This window comes from Pelodiscus sinensis, chromosome 7 (assembly GCF_052426305.1).
Source record: "Pelodiscus sinensis isolate ZL-2025 chromosome 7, ASM5242630v1, whole genome shotgun sequence".
NCBI classification, from domain to species: domain Eukaryota; kingdom Metazoa; phylum Chordata; order Testudines; family Trionychidae; genus Pelodiscus; species Pelodiscus sinensis.
The window spans coordinates 17,683,271-17,702,741 of record NC_143058.1 but is presented as its reverse complement, the minus strand read 5'-3'; the positions used below and the strand labels follow the sequence as shown (position 1 = coordinate 17,702,741).

General features: G+C 42.2%; 1 protein-coding gene across 10 annotated transcripts in view; it reads left to right on the top strand.

The window, feature by feature from the left end:
* Positions 1–19,471, top strand: part of NCKAP5 (NCK associated protein 5) — a 659,073-nt gene that overhangs the window by 502,197 nt on the left and 137,405 nt on the right. For all 10 annotated transcript variants that reach the window (XM_075933271.2, XM_075933270.2, XM_025178765.3 and 7 more), the window contains 3 exons: positions 910–978; positions 8,434–8,472; positions 17,299–17,418. In XM_075933271.2, coding sequence (XP_075789386.2) covers positions 910–978; positions 8,434–8,472; positions 17,299–17,418 — 228 coding nt within the window. The remainder of the gene's footprint in view (positions 1–909; positions 979–8,433; positions 8,473–17,298; positions 17,419–19,471) is intronic.

Genomic DNA, 19,471 nt, shown 5'->3' with positions numbered 1-19,471 from the left:
GGAAGAGTCGGAGGGCTGGGTGGCAGCGGGTGTCTGGCTCGAGCCGTGCCAGGTGCAGGGTCTGCTGGCTGGGTGCTGGCAGGCTTGCACCTGGCACGGGCACCGTAGCCAGACCGTGCCTCTTTAAGGGCTCCGGGGCCGGGAGGGGGGCAGAAGAGTTTCTCTGGTGGTGCCCAGAGTGGCCACCGGGGAAAGCTGGGGAGGGCTAGCCTCCCACTAGTTCGAATTAAGTGGCTACACAGCCCTTAATTCGAACTAGTTAATTCGAACTAGGCGTTAGTCCTCGTGGAATGAGGTTTACCTAGTTCGAATTAAACGCTCCACTATTCGAATTAAGTTCGAACTAGCGGTTTGCATGTGTAGCGCCTATCAAAGTTAATTCGAACTAACAGCTGTTAGTTTGAATTAACTTTGTAGTGTAGACATACCCTCAGTTACTGCACCCTCTGGAACAGGGCTTATCAAGGGTTCCAGCAACAGAAATCCCATAGGGCTGCCCTTCACATTGCTTAAGCTTGGATTAGATTCTATTTCCATCAGATACTTTGTCCATGCAGGCTGGGTGTCAGTTTCAACCTACCAGGAGAAAAAAAATGATGTGCAAACAATCATTTCCAGTGTTTTTCTACCTTTGCATCTGACAAGACTAGGTTACAGAGGTGTTCAGAATGTCAGTGCTTGCAGTTCTCTTAAATTGTAATGCATTTTTTGTGGGTGACTTCATAAAACTCAAAGACATTTCAGTTTTATTTATAACAGTAATTTAAAGCAAATATATGTTGTGCATTTTATGAGGATATTTTGGATCCTAAGGAGGTAGGTACAGTACATGCATTGCATAAGTTGTCATCATGCAGCACAAAATACCCAATGGTTCATTAGTCTTTTTTTTTCTCTCTCTTACTGCAGGCAGAGAATTCAGCATTGGCTCTGGAAAATGAAAATCAAAGAGAACAGTATGAAAGGTGCCTCGATGAGGTAATGTGAATTTATCAAAGCTTTTATGACAGATTTCTCCAAACATAATAGAAACAAACAACAAACGAGAAGTTTCCCAAGTCTTTCCACTAGGTTCCCAGCCCAAGAAGTTCTGTTGTTCTGCTTCAGGCCCAAGTTCGTGACTGTGTCTCTAGCTGTCTGCTAACTTTCTCTCCTCTTACACAAACACAGCTTGCCAAACAACCCTTTAGCTCTGAGTTTACAATCAGGGAGCCCTCAGCTCACATGCCTGGTTTAGCATCCCCATGCAGCCCATTGCCTTTGGCAGTAGCTTCTGTTGTTTCAGCTATTTCTTTATATAAAGGGACTTAACTGCTCCTTCCCTTGGTCCTGAAAGAAGGATGCTTAGCAGGAAGCCCAGATTAACCAAAGTGCACTCCGTGCCCTTGCACAGAGTCCCCATCTTGGTGGGGATGGGGAAGCATTAGTGACAACTGGGGAGGAAAAATGGATGGGTAAATGGCATGTTAGATCATTTTCTTTTGCCTACTACATTAATCCTCATGCTGAAAGGGAGGGGTCCATCCTCTGACTTCCTGATCTCACCCCTGCTGCTGCCACTGCTGCTTTTGTGAGACTGCTGTGTTGCTTCTGCTGTGCAAGCAGGGCTGGCCCGAGCCATGTTGCAGCCCCCGGGCACATGGCGCATGCATGGGCCTGCCTCCCCCCCAGGGAACACGGGCCCGCTCTGGAGCACACGACACATGCACGGGCCCGCCCCCAGTGTGCATGGCGCATGCACTGCCCGGCCCGGCCACTGGTGCACAGCCCAGGGCCCACCCTCCCCTAGGGAGCATGGGCCCGCTCCCGGGACGCACAGCGCATGTGCTGCCCGGCCTGGCTGCTGGTGCGCAACCTGGGGCCCACCCCCGGGGCACACGGTGCATGCGCTGCCCAGCCCGGCCCAGCCACCACTGCTGGCACACAGTGCCTGGCCGTGCAGGGCCCCACGGCCATGGAGGGAAGGGCACTGCTGGCGGGCACTGTAGGGATGGGGGGGGTGGCGCTGTGGGAGCCGGGCGCGCAGCACCTGATGGCAGCTATAAGGGACACTGCACGCCCCTTACAGGTGCCATCAGGTTGGCACCGTGGGCAGCTGCCCGGCTCGCCCACCCCTTAATCCATCCCTGAGTGCAAGGCAGTGGCTAGCTGCACTGGGATCTTTTTATTTGGAAGCAAAGAATGCTCAGGATATTGCTGCTGCCTAACTCCTGTAGGAGCTGCAATCAGACACAAACACAATTAACAAATAATCCTTTTAATGCCCATGGGACCATGAATACCATGGACCCCTTTGAAATAAGCATACCCTTCTCCAAAGTTATTCCTGACCAGGAATGCTCAGTAGAGCTAGTCAAAAAATAAGAACAATTTTTTAAAAAAAATCATAGAATACTAGGACTCGAGAGGTCATTGAGTCCACCCCCTTGCCCTCATGGCAAGACCAAATACTGTCTAGACCAACCCTGATAGACATTTATCTAACCTACTCTTAAATGTCTCCACAGATGGAGATTCCACAACCTTCCTGGGCAATTTATTCCAGTGTTTGACTACCCTGACAGTTAGGAATTTTTTCCTAATGTCCAACCTAAACCTCCCTTACTGCAGTTTAAGCCCATTGCTTCTTGTTCTATACTGAGAGGCCACGATGAACAAGTTTTCTCCCTCCTCCTTAGGACACCCTTTTAGATACCTGAAAACTGCTATCATGTCCCCCCTCAATCTTCTCTTTTCTAAACTAAACAAACCCAATTCTTTCAGCCTTCCTTCATAGGTCATATTCTCTAGACCTTTAATCATTCTTGTTGCTCTTCTCTGGACCCTCTCCAATTTCTCCACATCTTTCTTGAAATGTGGTGCCCAGAACTAGACACAATACTCCAACTGAGGCTTAAGCTGCACTGAATAGAGTGGAAGAAAGACTTCTCGTGTCTTTCTCACAACACACCTGTTAATGCATCCCAGAATCATGTTTGCTATTTTTGCAACATCATCACACTGCTGACTAATATTCAGCTTGTGGTCCACTATAACCCCTAGGTCCCTTTCTGCCGTACTCCTTCCTAGACAGTCGCTTCCCATTCTGTATGTGTGAAACCAATTGTTCTTTCCTAAGTGGAGCACTTTATATTTCTCTTTATTAAACTTCATCCTGTTTACCTCAGACCATTTCTCCAATTTGTCCAGAGCATTTTGATTTATGACCCTATGCTCCAGAGTAGTCGCAATCCCTCCCAGCTTGGTATCATCTGCAAACTTAATAAGCGTACTTTCTATGCCAATATCTAAATCTAAATCAATATCTGATGAAGATATTGAACAGAGCCGGTCACAAAACAGACTCCTGCAGAACCCCACTTGTTATACCTTTCCAGCAGGATTGAGAACCCTTAATAGCTACTCTCTGTGTATGGTTATCCAGCCAGTTATGCACCCACCTTATAGTAGCCCCATCTAAGTTGTATTTGTCTAGTTTATTGATAAGAATATCAAGCGAGACCATATCAAACGCCTTACTAAAGTCTAGGTATACCGCATCCACCGCTTCTCCCTTATCCACAAGACTCATTATCTTATTGAAGAAAGCTATCAGATTGGTTTGATATGATTTGTTTTTTACAAATCTACACTGGCTGGTCCCTATCATCTTGCCACCTTCCAAGTGTTTATAGATGATTTCCTTAATTACTTGCTCCATTATCTACCCTGGCACAGAAGTTAAACTACCCGGTCTGTAGTAATATGAAAAATTGTGTCTCTGTTGTTTGGAAAGCTTCCGTATGCTAAGGCTGGGTCTACACTAAAAGTTCAGTTTGAACAAGATAGGCAACTCCAGCTATGTGAATTGCATAGCTGGAGTGGATGTACCGTAATTCATACTTTGGCACTGTCCCCATAGCGGGAGGCTAACGGGGGAAATGCTCCTGTCAACTTCCCTTACTCCTCGCGAGGAGTAGGAGTGCTGGCATTGATGGTGGTGCCTTCAGAATTCAATTTAGCAGCTCTTTACTAAGATCAACCTTCAGGGCATCAATCCGTGGGTAAATATAGACATAGCCTGAGAGTCTAGGTTCCAGGCACAAGCCCCATACTTCCCAGACAGGAGCTCCTTCCCTGGTCTTTTTCCTGTTTAGCCCAGATTCTAGGAGCTTCCTCTGCAATCCTCAGGATCGCCGATCATCTGCCTGGGATCTGCCTCTTTCCTTTCAGGATGGCTTGCATCTTCATTTTTACCACTAAAATGACCTGGCTGGATGAGGCAAAGGGACTCAGTTGTCCTGAAAACAATAGGCTCTGATCAGTCCCAAAGCTTCAGTAGATCAGCCCTCCGAAAGAAAGCTTCAGAGTCAAAATTATTTTTAATTTCCTACCCAACAATCAAATTAAACATGAATCATCATCTTTGGACTCCACAAAAACCACAGGATCTCATCCGTGTCAAACAGCAGAAGAAGCCACAGGTGGTGACTGCCTCAGCCAGACATGATGCTTACTGTGCTTACTGTGCCCTTTTTAGGCTAAAGGAAGTGCTGTGGATCAACTGTGTATTTCATCCTCTTCATGTCTTGCACAGTGCAGAGGGCTGGATTCAGAGCACTTCATAAACCCTGGGGCCTTGTGCTTCTGTGATGTTGCCCTGCCCCTATTTGGCACAGTGATGGTTGTAGGTCTCTCGGTTGACTGAGAGAATCTGCCATTGTCCTGTGGACCCTCCTTCCCAAACCACTGATTTCTATCCAGGAAGGCCAGAGTCTGTCCCAAGCAAAAGGTAAACTTGCCACCACATCAGCAGACTCTGTGGTTGGCCCTACATGGCACTATAGGCTTCGACCTGAGTGTGCAATCCCAGCATCACCCCAGCCTAGTCATGATGCAGTGGCAAAAGCAGAGCTTTCCCATGATACGCACCTCTGCTGAGGTGTCAATAGCCCTGACACCCTCAACAAACAAGAACTAAGGAGATGAAGGCATCAGAGTTCCCTCTTTCTGCCTTTCTTTGGGGAGCAAATAGCGGACTCAGCTTACATTTAAAACCTATGAGTGTAGCCTTGTTCACTCCCATTACTTCCTCCTCTGTTCCTGCTCAATGCCATCATTCTTTCTTCCTTATTCATTTCGTGCCCCTCATTCCCTCTTCAGGCTTATTCCTATGGCTTAAAATTTCATCTTCTCCAATCATTTTCACCAATGAAACTCAAATTCAAATATTCATAGACAGAAAACACACGAGATGTGAACGTAACTGAAGCAAAATCCTTTATGAATTCTATTAATATAGTCACAGATTTTTAAAATTAATTGCCCGTCTCCAGTATTTCATTTGAAGTTGACACATGAACATCTCTGGAATAATATTTGGAAGTAAGTAGCACTGAAATGTTCAATACTACACAAAGCAGAAAAGGAGCTCATTTATTTAAAATTCAAAAATATACTGTAAACCTATCTCTCTGTCTCAAGAAAACATAATGCAAGAAACAGGATTATCTTCCTGTATTTTATGGTCTTGATCTTACATGCTTAAACCTAGTTTCCTATTCAGGAATTTGACTGTCAGTTTATTGGAAAGCAGTAGTATAATGTTTATTCACATTAGTTGTGCCAGCAAAGATTTCTGTCAAGCTTGGTTGTACTGATAGAGAGAAAAATGTACAAATGACTGTTTCCATATACACAGCAGATGGATAGAATCTTAAAATGATTGCATATTAATATTACTATTATACATTTCTAATTAGCAACTCCACCATATAAAGGCTTCTTCAATAGGCACTTTAACAAAAATTAAAGAAAATATTTATCAGGGCTTCTGTTTGTTTAATTAGAAAACCCTGAATGTTACACAAATGGATATATTAAAAATACAGCTCTGTTAAAACAAATACTTCACATGCAGAAACCAAGGTGTGCTAAGAATGACCAGACCAAATTTGACTGAGAGGCATTGCAGCCTCATGCAGGAGGTCCAGCATGACTCAGGTGTGGCATTCCCCTCCCACATTAATAATAGAGGTTGTGACTCAGATTTCAGCCTTACTCTGGGCCTGAGGCAATGCACCAGGCTGAGAATCTGAAGTTAGGAACAAAATCAGGGAAGATTCTCCCTTCCCTTAGCATGGAAGATTCTCCTACCCTTAGCATCAGGGAGAGGGAGGGCTAGGAGTGGCCTTCCAGATGCACCCAGGGCAGAGCCTCTCCAGCTCTAGCCAGCAAGCAGAATCAGGACATCCTTACATTGTAAAGTGTTTAGCTAGTAATTTAAACACAGTCTGTTTTCCAAAGAAGTGTTCAGAGTTTCCTGGGAACTGTGGTCATTAGTATCTGTGAAAATCAAGCAGCATTTAGGCTTGTCTTGTGCTGGGACATCCAGGAAAATTAGTTCAAATTAAATGTGTTAATTTGAAGTGGATTAATTAAACCACATTAAATCCATATGTGGATGATGCTGATCAAAATTAAAGAGGCCTTATTTATGTAGTTTAAATCACTGTGGAAGTGAATGAAACTTTACTTTACTTTGATTCTGAATGAAGATGTTCACATATACTTTTTTTTACATGATTTCATTAATCCTCTTCAAATTCACACCTTTAAATAATTCAGATTAATTTTCCTGGATGTCCTATCTTCAGGCACCCAAGTTAGAAAAAATTGTCCAATGTGCATTAGCTTTTTTTTCTCAGCTGGGAGATTATTCCATTTACACTTCTCTGTGTAGTATATAAAGCTGTAAAAATAATTTTATAGGTAATGGTTTTGCAAGTGCTGTGTACATATTGCAAAGAATCCTTTAGTCCTTTTTGGTAAAGTAACCTTATGTCTACAGAAATAATGTATTAGATGTGATTTGTTCAATTTTCAGGTAGAGCAAACAGACGTTAAAAGTACATGCTAGAAGGAACACTGTCAGATGTAGATTCTAAAAGCCTGTAGGGCAACACCTGGAATATAACATATTTACTCCTGTGGGTTATTACAGTTCCAGTATTCGTCTGTCTTCTGTTAAATCATGTATAGAGCTATTTTGTGTGACCATTGTTCCACAGGCTGCCTTAAATTAGGGACCAGTTTGGAGAAAAAAATAGATATTGGGCCATTTTACGAGACTATGAATCAAATCAAAGTTTTGGGTCTTAAAGAACTGAATTATTTACAGAAATGAATTAGCTTCAGCTCTTTGCTCATGATTCAGTTCACTTGAATGGTCTTTTTTATATTTTTACTTTAAATTCACTAACAGTAAAGACAGGCAATGTAGATTTGTACTTCCAAGTGACAGCCTCATGTATTCTAGTTTAACTTTTAAAAAGCCAAAACGGACTAGAAACTAGGCTCCATGCATAGAGTTAAGCCTGTGATTATGTTTCAAAAAGGAATCACAAGAGACAGACTGAACATGTGACAATACATTTATAGTTTCAAAAATGTCCTTTGATTATGGTAATACATTTTAAATGAAATATTTAGCAAAAACATTCCTCTGTGTCAAAAATCTAAATAATAAGAAGACACTTGAATAAAATTTAAAAATTCCCTGCTGCATATACAGGTCAACTAATCAATGGTGTGTAATCTGATTCAAGTCAATTATACATTATGATGTGAATGCTTCCAATCATATTATGATAACTGTAGGTATTTAAATTTTCTGTCTCATTTGATTGTTTCTTGCCTGTCATGATAGATGTACCTTTTTGTTGATATTGAATCAAGAAACAATTAAGCTGATCACATCCTCAGCTAGTGCAAATCAGTGTAGCTGTATTGAAGTCAGTGCAACTACAGTGATTTACATCAGCAGGAGATATGACCCTTACTTTGTATTCTTTTCAACTGTTTTGGATCCAGAAGAACAAAACAAAGATTGGTAATGTCATATTAAAATTATTACGATGTATATGTTTGGTATGAAATGGGGAACCAGGAAAAATGTCATTATCTGATTTACAGAGTGGGTTTGGGAGTTTACTCCGTGGGGGAAATGGCTTACAGTAGGACACGTTGCACCTCTATAAACCAAAACTCTCTGGTCCGGCAACCATCATGCCACAGGGGGTGGGGAGTCTGGCACAATGTGAGGGCAGAGAGGAAACCTGGCATTCAGCCCAGCTGGGCTGGGGTGGCAGGAGCCGTGAAGGCCAGTGCACGGGAAGGGTATGCCAGGAAGACCCGAGCATGACCTAGCTGAGCTGCTGGGGGAGCCAGGAAGCTCAGTAGAGCGGCAGGGCAGGAGATGGGGTTGGTAGCAGGGGAGCCAGAAATGACCTCCCCTGATCTGGCAAAATCCCTTCTTTGGGACCAATTAGGTCCCCAGCGTACCAGACCAGGGAGCTCCAACCTGTATCCCTCTGGAAAGAGTCTCCTTCATGAAACAACTCAATATAATAATACAGTGCTCAGTAATATTATTTTATTATTTATTTCTTACAGGTAGCCAACCAGGTTGTTCAAGCTCTACTTACTCAAAAGGTAGATTGTTTCTCTGATTTTTGGCATGTAAACCATTGAATTAGAAATGCATGTTTTTATTCAGAATAAATTTTTCAGTTGGTGTTTCATTGATGCAACTGCAAAGTGTCAAAATATGACCAGTGTTCTCCCAGTAATCATCCTGAATAATAATTTTGGGAACTGGGTGCCTGCTAGGATTGATAATGGAATATATAGCTTCATCCCATTCAATATTTAGAATTGGCTTGGCTAAGATCAATAATTCTTCATAGTTCCTCCTATCTTTGTTTTTGTGTGTCCTATCCACAATGTGTCCTGTCTCCCAATCTGGTTCCTTTTGGGCATCAAAAAATAGCATCATAATCTTGTGGGCTCTCAGCAGAATGTAAGGGTTATAGGCGAAAGCCTGTTCCTCCAGATGGAAATGGAAGGTTTCCATATACACAGCAGAGGAATGGATAGTCTAAGGCTGGGTAGTAAAGAAGATATACAGGGGATGCTTGAGCTTCATGCTATGGAACTGTATTGTATTGCAGTTTTGCATATGGCAACAGTGCAGATTGGGATTTATGGGTAGGCCATGTAGGAATATCTGGAGGACAACCACCCATATTCACAAATTCTAAAGATCAGTGGACAGACCATATGGAGGGAACAATTAACATTTGCTAAAGCCCTACACACACTACCGTTACTACAAAATGACTCCATACGTGTTCCTCCTGATTGGGGAAGAATATTTCATCTCCACATCTTCAGAACAAAATCTTTGACTCTGTGCCACCAATTCCACCTTGCGTAGATTTGGAAATGAGTCTGCACTCTCAAGCTTTGTGGTGGTCTACAGAGGTCAGCCATGAGGCAAGGCAATCTGGGGAAGCTTATACTGTTGCTATATATAAAATCAGAGGATTGATCCTTGTGCACTTAAAGCAATTGCATATCTTATAATGGTGACATATTTGCTAGTGATTCACTTTCAATATTTTAGTCTATAATTTAGGAAATATTGTGTTTATTTTCCAAAAACAGACAGAAACGCTCTGAATCCTTTTGTGCTGAAAGTCAGATTTTTTATGACAACATATTTTCTCAATAATGGATCCACCCAAAGTCATAGGAACCATGGAGTTTTTGCAGATATAATAAAAAAGATTTAAATACATTTAATAAAGAGATGTGCTGAGTATTGATGGTATTTAACAGCTGCTTACCTACTGCTGAGTAGTACCAGCTAATTTAACATCCATGGAATGGAGAGGGTATTCTTCTAAATGCTAATAACTGTTAAGTGTTACAGTACTCCCACCTCTGTTCATACTGAGATCATTTATAAGAGGAGAGGAGAACAATAGGTGTAGGAAATTGGACTTTTTGGGTCACTCACAAAAAGCTAATCTCTATACAAATCCAGGTAATAACTGGTAAACAGATAAATCTACCATAGTGCAACTAAGCAGTAAGACATTGTAAGCCATGCCACAGTGAGATATCAAACCTCTGGGGCATAGTGATGCATGAAGACAAGCTGAGAGCTTTCAAAGATTCAAGAAGAGTAATATCACACAGTAACCTGTATTGGGTATGCTTTATTGTGATTTTGAAATTGCTCCACAAGGGCTAATTTTTGTTTAAATTAAGTATGTACTGTACTGTAAGGGATAAAGTACTACACCCAGCAGTGTATGAGAAGTCTGTGGTTCCACTGAGAGATTCTGATGAGATAAACTGAAAGAGTAAAGCCTGAGTGATTTGTCAATGTCACTGAAACCTTGAGATGGAATTACAGTCTTAAATGTGCTCTTCTGGAGTATATCGTGTTATAATACATAAGGAATTCCTCTGCTATGGCCAGCTTTTTACCAAGAGCATGCAAAAATGTGTGAAATTGTGAATTTTCCTGAAATAACCCCTGAGCAAAATTTCACGTTTTTATGCAGATTTTTTTGGGGGGAGAGGGGAGGAATTCACCCCATTTACAAATAGATTTTTCCTCTGGGAAATCTGAGAAATCAAATCTGCAAATACATTTTGTGTGTTTGCTGGTGGGGGGAGGGGGGTTGCACAGCCCTGTTAATTTATGTGCATATCATCAACTATCATTCTTCATGTATCCAGAGATAGCATAACTCAGCATGGCAGAATTAGTTCCCATGGGCAAAGAGGGAGGTAGTATTTTGAGGCTCCACACAGGAGGTGAATCCCCTGCACAATTTGTAACCTACCACTGCTAGGGTTTCCTATGTGCAACACATGGGAAAGAGCCTAAAAAAAAGGTAGGAAAATGGGGTACTGCTGCTACAGAGCATTTCCCTTTTCTTGTCAAGTTAACACTCTAGAAGCAGATTCCAGAAGTCTGGAGTAAACTGTGTGAAATAGTTTTTCACCCTTTGTGAGGTTTCCATCCCCTCTCCAGAGATCCCTAGTGCTCAGTGGAGAAAGTGTGGCTGGGTGCTTGGGTCTAAGTTTTCCTAAAGATCTGGATCAACATGGTGACATTGGAGTTACAGTGCATAATGGAATTGCCAATTGATCCATATATATGACCTTTGCTTTTCACCCTGCTACACCAGGGTCCTTGCAGGCAAGGGCTGACCCATGTTCTCTGCTTTAGGATCCACAAGGTCCCTTTCTAATCTTTAAATTGTTGCCACCTGTTATCTGGTATTACAAGTTTCCTTTCGAGCTGTGTATGGCGAATATGTGGACAGTAATGAAGCCTTACTACAGAGGAAATGGATTCAAAGGAAAGGCTGTGGATTTCTACAGTTTGAAGGAAAGCCATCATTTCCCAGCTGAGGGAAAATAGTTCTGGTATTGCAGAATAGTGCAGTGGGTGTTTGTAAGAGTAAACACCTCAAAGACTATGTGACACCAACAGCTGGCCTATATTTACCAGAAGTTTCACGCTCCAGTAGTTGATCTTCTAGTGTTCGATTTAAAGGGTTTAGTATAGACCCCTAAATTGAACACTAAGGGCGGCTTCAGCTGGTGTCCAATATTCCTCCTTTTGTGAGGAGTAAGGGCAGCCGAAGGGAGCATTTGCTCTGTTGGTTTCCCACAGAATGGATGCCACCATGGCTCGGCTGAAGGTAAGCCAACTCCAGCTACTCATTTTGCATAGCTGGAGTGGTGTGCCATAAGCTGACTTTCCAGGTCCAATGTATACCTGGCCTCAGATACTACAACACTGTGAGAGAAATTTGTGGAGTCACTTTTTTAATATCCACTCATTCTACCATCAGAAAAGGACATAATGAGATACTTCAGGATTTGTTAATTATGGTGCTACCTGCCTACTGATCAATTTACTATTTTAATATAACCAGGCATTCTACTTTACATGAATATTTTAATGTTCTAAAGACCTCCACAGTTTGCTCTTAAAGTGAAAGGTTTGAGAGGCTACATTGGTCAGGTTATGTCTACACTTGCAGAATTTTTTTGCTGACAGTTTTGTCAGTATTAGAAAACTGCTAAAAGAAAAGTGCTGCTTTGTGTTCACATTGTTATCTACAGGCATCAGAGAATTTTTACATATTCAGTATTTCTATTGCCAGTGAGAGTTGTGCACTGTAGTAGCCTACTAGGCATTGCTCTGGGACACACAGCAAATCATTATTGTGGTGGAGGGGTGTGTTTGTGAACTAAGGATATTAAATTGTGGTTATCTAACTAATCATATAGTCGCTACAATTTGTGTCGACTACACTACTAGTCGATAAAGAACACTATGCAAAGCTACATTTAAATATAGAGGTGCAGTGTCCCCGACCAGCGTGAACCTGGACTCCTCGGTCCAGCTCATGCCGACTCCACCACGCTTCATTAGCATAAACTCACCCGTGCGCTATTCCGCTCGCCAACTGATTCGAACCAGGAAGTGTGCTCAGGACACGTTAGTTCAAATCAAATCCCTGGATTCAAACTAACGTTACTCCTCATAAAAATCAAAACCAAGGGGTTTGACTCGAACAAACGTGTCTCAGAGCGCACTTCCTGGTTCAGATCAGATGGCGAGCAGAATAGTGTGCGGGCAAGATTATGCTAATGAAGCACGGGATATTTAAATCCCCGCTTCATTAGCAATTTCGGTAGGCTACATTTGCATCCCTAGTTTGAACTAGGGAGCAAGTGTAGACGTACCCTGAGAGAATTAAAGCTTTAGGAATTCAATACACCTCAAATAGATATCATTGCCTCATCATTTTTGAAGGCATCAAATGTGTAACTTAGGATATGTCTACACTACAGCGCTAATTCGAACTAAGCTAATTTGAATTAGCGCATCTAGACTTAAAAACTAGTTCGAATTAGCGTTTTGCTAATTCAAACTAGCATGTCCATATTGAGTGGATCCTGAACAGAGGTTAAGGCTGGCCGGAAGCAGTGCCGGCAGGGCATCAAAGTAGGACTTAGAGCGTGGAGCTGCTGTCTCAGGCTAGCCGAGGGCTGTGCTTAAAGGGACCCGACCCCCACCCTGGACAAACAGTTCTCAGGGGTGCCCCGCTTGCAAAGCAGTCCTGGCTTGGAGTGCCCTGAGTGCCCACACTTGGAACATCACAGCACTCGGCCATCAGCCCAGCTGCACTTGCCCCAGGCTGCCATCCGGGGGGAGGGGACAATCAGGGGGCTGCAGGAGAACTTCTACCCCGAGCAGCCCGCAAAGCCAGCCCAGTCCTTCCCATCAGGGGCTCGTAGCCCATTCCTCCCTCACCTCTTTCCACTTACCCCTACCTAGCCCCCCTTCCTGATGTACAAAATAAAGGACACGTGTGTTCAAAAATAGAAACTCTCTTTATTGAACAAAACTGGGGGAGACTGGGAAAAGGAGGTAGGAGAGGGGAAAAGAGAGGCTGCGAGAGGGGAGGGCAACTAAAATGATCAGGGGTTTGGAACAGGTCCCATATGAAGAGAGGCTAAAGAGACTGGGACTTTTCAGCTTAGAGAAGAGGAGACAGAGGGGGGATATGATAGAGGTCTCTAAAAGTATGAATGGTGTGGAGAGGGTGCATGAAGAAAAGTTCTCCATTAGTTCCCATAATAGAAGGACTAGAGGACACCAAAGGAAAGGAATGGGTAGCAGGCTTCAAACTAGTAACAGAAAGTTATTCTTCACAAAGCAAATAGTCAACCTGTGGAACTCCTTGCTACAGGAGGCTGTGAAGGCTAGAACTAGAACAGAGTTTAAAGAGAAGTTAGATCAATTCATGGAGGTTGGGTCCATGGAGTGGTATTAGCCAGAGGGTAGGAGTGGTGTCCCTGCCCAAAGCTTGTGGAAGGCTGGAAAGGGATAGCATGAGACAAATGGCTTGGTCACTGTCTTTGGTCCATCCCCTCCAGGGTACCTAGGGTTGGCTGCTGTCAGCAGACAGGCTACTGGAGTAGATGGACCTTTGGTCTGACCCAGTACGGCCATTCTAAGCTCAGGGCTCAGGTTCGGGGGTCTCAGTGGACCATCTTGATTTTCATAGAAAGCTGCTCCTGGGTGGCCAGGCTGGCAACTCTCCTGCCCTAGACGGCCACTTTCCTGTGCTTAGTGCGGAGGTCGTGGACGAGGTCCACGATGTCTGCACTAGACCAGGCGGGTGCCCGCCTCTTGCGGTCCTGGGCAGGCTCCCGAGAGCCGCCAGCCTGGTCCCGGGAAGAGGCGGAGGGCTGGGGGGCATCGGGTGGCTGGCTCGAGGTGTGCCAGGTGCAGGGTCTGCTGGCTGCGTGCTGGCAGGCTTGCAACTGGCACGGGCACCGTAGCCAGCCCGTGCCCCTTTAAGGGCTCCAGGGCCGGGAGGGGGGCATATGAGTTTCCCTGGTGTTGGCCAGAGTGGTTAGCAGGGAAAGCTGGGGAGGGCTAGCCTCCCACTAGTTCGAATTAAGTGGCTACACAGCCCTTAATTCGAACTAGTAAGTTCGATCTAGGCTTAGTGCTCGTGGAATGAGGTTTACCTAGTTCGAACTAAGTGCTCCGCTAGTTCAAATTAAGTTCGAACTAGCGGAGCGCTATTGTAGCGCCTATCAAAGTTAATTCGAACTAATGTCCATTAGTTCGAATTAACTTTGTAGTGTAGACATACCCTTAGATAGTTTTTAAACCACTTAAAATAAGCACTGTCCTATTAATGTATCTAGGGAAAATAAGTTTATAATTCATCCAGTGATACCTCTATAACTAAAGATATTTCAGCATGCTTCCAGTGGTCTCAGGGCAAGATTTTCTCATTGTGTAGTGACCTCTTTTGTATTCTCTGTGCTGGCTATAGTACACTTTAGATAAGAACCGCCACTTCGGCAGACAGGCACTTTAGTTACTTCTGACTATAATTTCCCACTCTGAGCAGCTACCTCATCAGGTTCATTCACCTCTGTGGGTCAATACATTGTTAATGCTATTGACAGACAAGCATATTGAAGCCAGAGGCCTGTTTCTCCACCATGTGATGAAAAATAAATGTACTTAGGCAGTGCCAGAATATAGCAGCTGTTCTAAATGTAAAGAAACTGAAAAGAGTGGTTATACTTTTTGTGGGAATAAATGTGCCTGCAGTTTATTTGCTCACATGAGTACCACTAGGATTGCAGTCCTTTCTGATTTTTGCAGGTCATGCTGACTGTAACACAGAGATCTCATGTCCTGCAAAATAGACTACCACCTTTATTATATAACTGTGTGCAGAGAGTTAAAGTCAAAGCCTACCTAATCACTATAGAATTTCACTTTGTTGCAGATTGCTATGTCCCTTTAAATGGCCAATGAGAGGAAGTCTTAGGCCCATATCTGAAATTTGTATTCAAATATACTTTCAGCCAAGCTGTACCGTGAGGCCAATTTATGGCCCTAAGTTTGAGAGTTGCTTTGTTCAAAATACTGTGCTATCAACAAACACTTCTGTCCTGCTGCTAAAGATAGATCTGTTCAAAAAATGGATCCAATATGTTATAGTCAGCATACTTTAGTGCTACTATCAATTGCTAGGTATACCTATGTGGTTCAGAATATGTGCCAGGTTTTGCTCCATGTACCAAATACTTTAATGATTGAAATTCCATAGGAATATCAAAAATATAAAGAAAAGTCACCACCTTCTGCAACAGCACAGAAATTGCAGAAGAGTGGAGCAATGAAAGGGTTGCAGATGCTGCCAAAAGCCGTTAATTAAAATATTATTTTTTTAATTTGCAATTGTTTACAATACTCACTTAGATAATTGCTGTTAAAATGTATTTGCATATTACCTTTTTCATTTTTAATTGGGCAAACATTGATTCCTCCTACCCTTGCAATTTTGATGGAATATACACCAACATGGCTAATGTTTACTTCATGGATTGTATATCAGCACTATCAAAGATGCCATTGTGGCTCTGAGAATAAAGCATTTGTTATGTTCCTTCAGCTATCTGGTTGCATAGCTCCACAGGACTCCTCGTCGCCGCTGCTGCAGCACGAGAGCATAAAACAGGTTTTGCATAAACAGTGGGTCTAGTAAAGTGGTCTTTCATTAATATTTTGCTAGCAGAATAGTGATCGCAAAAAGAACAAACATTTAGGATCTGCACGTAGGCCTGGGTCCAGAAAAGCACTTAAGTACGTGCTTAATTTCAATAGGTTTCTTATGTATATAAATAATGCTTGAAGTGCTTTTGGTCTTAGATGCAAGTGTGATAGACATCTAAAATCTAGACTATATCAATTCCCATTAGACCATAATAATTCTAAAGAAGATAAAATTAATGGGCTAAATTACTCGGCAATTTCTCTTTAAATAGTTATCCGTTCAGTTACAAAAATTGCATCATCAAATTTGACGATTGAAATATTTTATAGTGTGGAATTATGCTGGGTATATAAAAACACATACATGGTTTTCTAGTTTATCATGCCACCATTCACTCTGTTCTGAGCGGTGATTTGGACTTTGTGGCAACCTAAGAGATAAGGGGCTAAGATTCAGTTTTACTGCCCTGTACTAGACCTGGGGAATGGGTATAGCTAACACTATCCCCCTCTAGAGGTGAAAGATGAAAGGTAGCCTTTGGCTAATTGACCTGCACTCTTCAGCTCAGGCATACGGGCTTTAAAAACCAGAGATCCCAGGTGAAATCTCAGCAGCAGACAACCCAGCCAGGGTCATCATGTTACAAATAGTAGCTCTTATTGGTAGTTAATCTGGGTGAACCTTTAAAACTCGGGATGAGATTCGTCAGCCTAAGCTGTAGCAGACTCATCATCCTCTGTCTGTGGTCAAACCACCTCTAGAGTGGCTAGTCCAGAGCTGGTGGACAGGAAGACGTATGGAAGATAAAGAGTCTTGGCATTCCCCCCTTTTCAATGCAGCAGTTAGCACAACTCAGCCAGCATGGACAGTGGTACTCTTTTCTTTTTGTACAACTGCTCCAGAGCAAGCAGAAGTAGGTAGGGAAAGGGAGGAGGTTTTGGAGGAGCCACTTTGATCTACTTCTAGAATAGAGTAGCTTACAAAGCACATGGAACATTAGGGCTGCACTTAAAGACACAGTCCAGTTCTCTGAAAACATAATTATTCTTATGTTTTCTGATTTATTTTATGACCATATCAGTATAATAAAACACACGGCTGCTAAGGTTTAACTGGCATTGCACTCCAAAAGCATATGTACTGTAACTAATGTTTCTGCATATTAAATATTATCTTGGGATGATCAAAAAATCAGGGAAATGTTGTAGTATCTTGCTTTCTGATTTATTTCTGCTATTTTGAAAATTTTACTCATTTGTCTCTTCTTAAGCTTCCTATTCCATAAAATATTTTCAAGAGTTTTTCATTGCATAGTTTCCTTAATCCTCCTATTTGTTCTTCTATGTTGTAGGATCTAAGGGAAGAATGCATAAAGCTGAAAACAAGAGTTTTTGATTTGGAACAACAAAATCGAATGTTGAATGTGCTTTTCCAACAAAGGGTCAAACCAGCTTCTGACCTCCTTCTCCAGGTAAGAAGAAACCTTTGCCTCTGGAATCTGCTAAATTCAGATGCAGTACAATTACATAATATTAATCTTCCTAATATAATATTAGCTAGCAAGAAGTGACAACTCATAGTCATAATGTATTAGTGGAAAGCCAGTTATCTATCATCTCATACCAGTTGAAATTGAAAACATACACTGCCAAACTCTGGCTGTGCATCATGTGCAGAAGTGGAGAGAGAAGTGTATCTGAGGAATAACTTACTTTTAGAGTTATCATGTGCCGAAAGTGTCCATCAACACATATTACTTTTAGAGGTGCCTTCTCAGGATGATAAATGGGATGATATGTGGGTTCATTATTCCTTCGGGGGTGGGGGGGGCAAAAGTTGTCATCATATATTTCCATGATATTTTCTATTAGAAGGAAATCAGTCTGTTTAGCTTTCTCCATGTTTGCTGTAGTGATTCAATGCATTTTGTAGGCCCAGAGCAATATTTTATTTACCTTTTCTCTGAGACAAGACAGTCAAGAACTCACAGGTAGAGTGACCTATCTCCCACTCTTTCTTATTAGTCTCAAAAAATCAGGAAGGCTGCAGATTTCTTTTGATTTGGCATTTCCCTTAATATAAAATTACATTTATCTTCCCTATTATTCTTTATTCCCCTTCCCATTAGAATTGTCTTCCGATATCAAAGAAAAGTACATGAGAATACAGAATTTGGCCTATGTAAGAGCATGAGTAATACTCTTATGAAATTTCCAGGTGTTCCGCATATGTAAATGATGGTGAAATTTGGCTCTTAGGATGGCATGTATCTTTTCAAAGGAACTGGCGTCAGACCTATGACAAACATTATTTGAAACTGTACTGCTCCAAGTGCTAGGCAGAGAATGGACCTGCATTGGTAGCAGAAGGGAATAGATGATCTAGTATGTCTTTATTTTTAGCTTGCGTGAATTTGTAACATTTATCATTGTTGCCTCTCCATGGTTTAGCAGGCAAGATCTTCATATCTGCAGAATTTTTCTGGCTTCACTTGCTTAGTCTTTATTGGCCAAGTGACAAGGGGCACCAGGTTCATTCCTAAACGCCAGGTCTTCGATCTGTCAGCAAAGTGTATGTGTGTTGTGCAACTGAAACAGGTCATCAAATATATTGAGCCCTGGGGAAAAATCAAAGGAAGAGTGTCAGTGTATTTCATACTATCAAGGACTTCTTATAAAGGTGCACATATTTTTTGCAGAAAAACAGAATAGTAAATTTTGAATTACCACAATTTAGTTTCAGAGAGTAGCCGTGTTAGTCTGTAACTGAACAAAACTTAAAAAAACAAATATTTCTGCAGCACCTTAGAGACTAACAAAAAAATATAGATATCATGAGCCTTTGTGGTCACAACCCACTTCTTCAGATGAATGGAGTAAGGGACCCAGAGTACAAATAAATAGCAGAGAAAGAGAGGGAAAGTGGAGGGAAAGAGAAGGAAAGAAAATAGGAAAAAATATTGTCAATTAAAGTGTCAGTTCTAAATGAGGCTAATAGAGTGGGCTGTAAGTACCCGGTGTTTAGCTATTTATATCATTAGGATGTGGAATGTAGCAGCCCATCCTGGTCACTTTGTTCAAACCTTGATTACAGGTGTCAAACTTGTAAATGAAACCCAAGTTCTGCAGCTTCTCTCTCCAGCTGGTTTTTGAAATTGCTTTGTAAGAGTATAGTCACTTTTAGATCCATTAGTGAGTGCCCAGGCAAGTTAAAATGTTCCTCAACAGGTTTCTGTGTGTTACCATTTCACATAACTGATTTGTGTCCATTAATCCTTTGTCGTAGGACTGTCCAGTTTGGCCAATATACATGGCAGAGGGGCATTGCTAGCACTTGATGGCATAGATCACATTAGTGGATGTGTAGTAGTATGAGCCTCTGATGTGGTGGCTTATGTGGTTAGGTCCTGTGATGATGTCATTTGTATAGATGTGTGGACAGAGTTGGTACCAGAGGTTAATTGCAGGGGTGGGTTCCTGAATGAGTATGAAAGAGGAGTTCTGGCTGGTTGCTGGAAATAATTT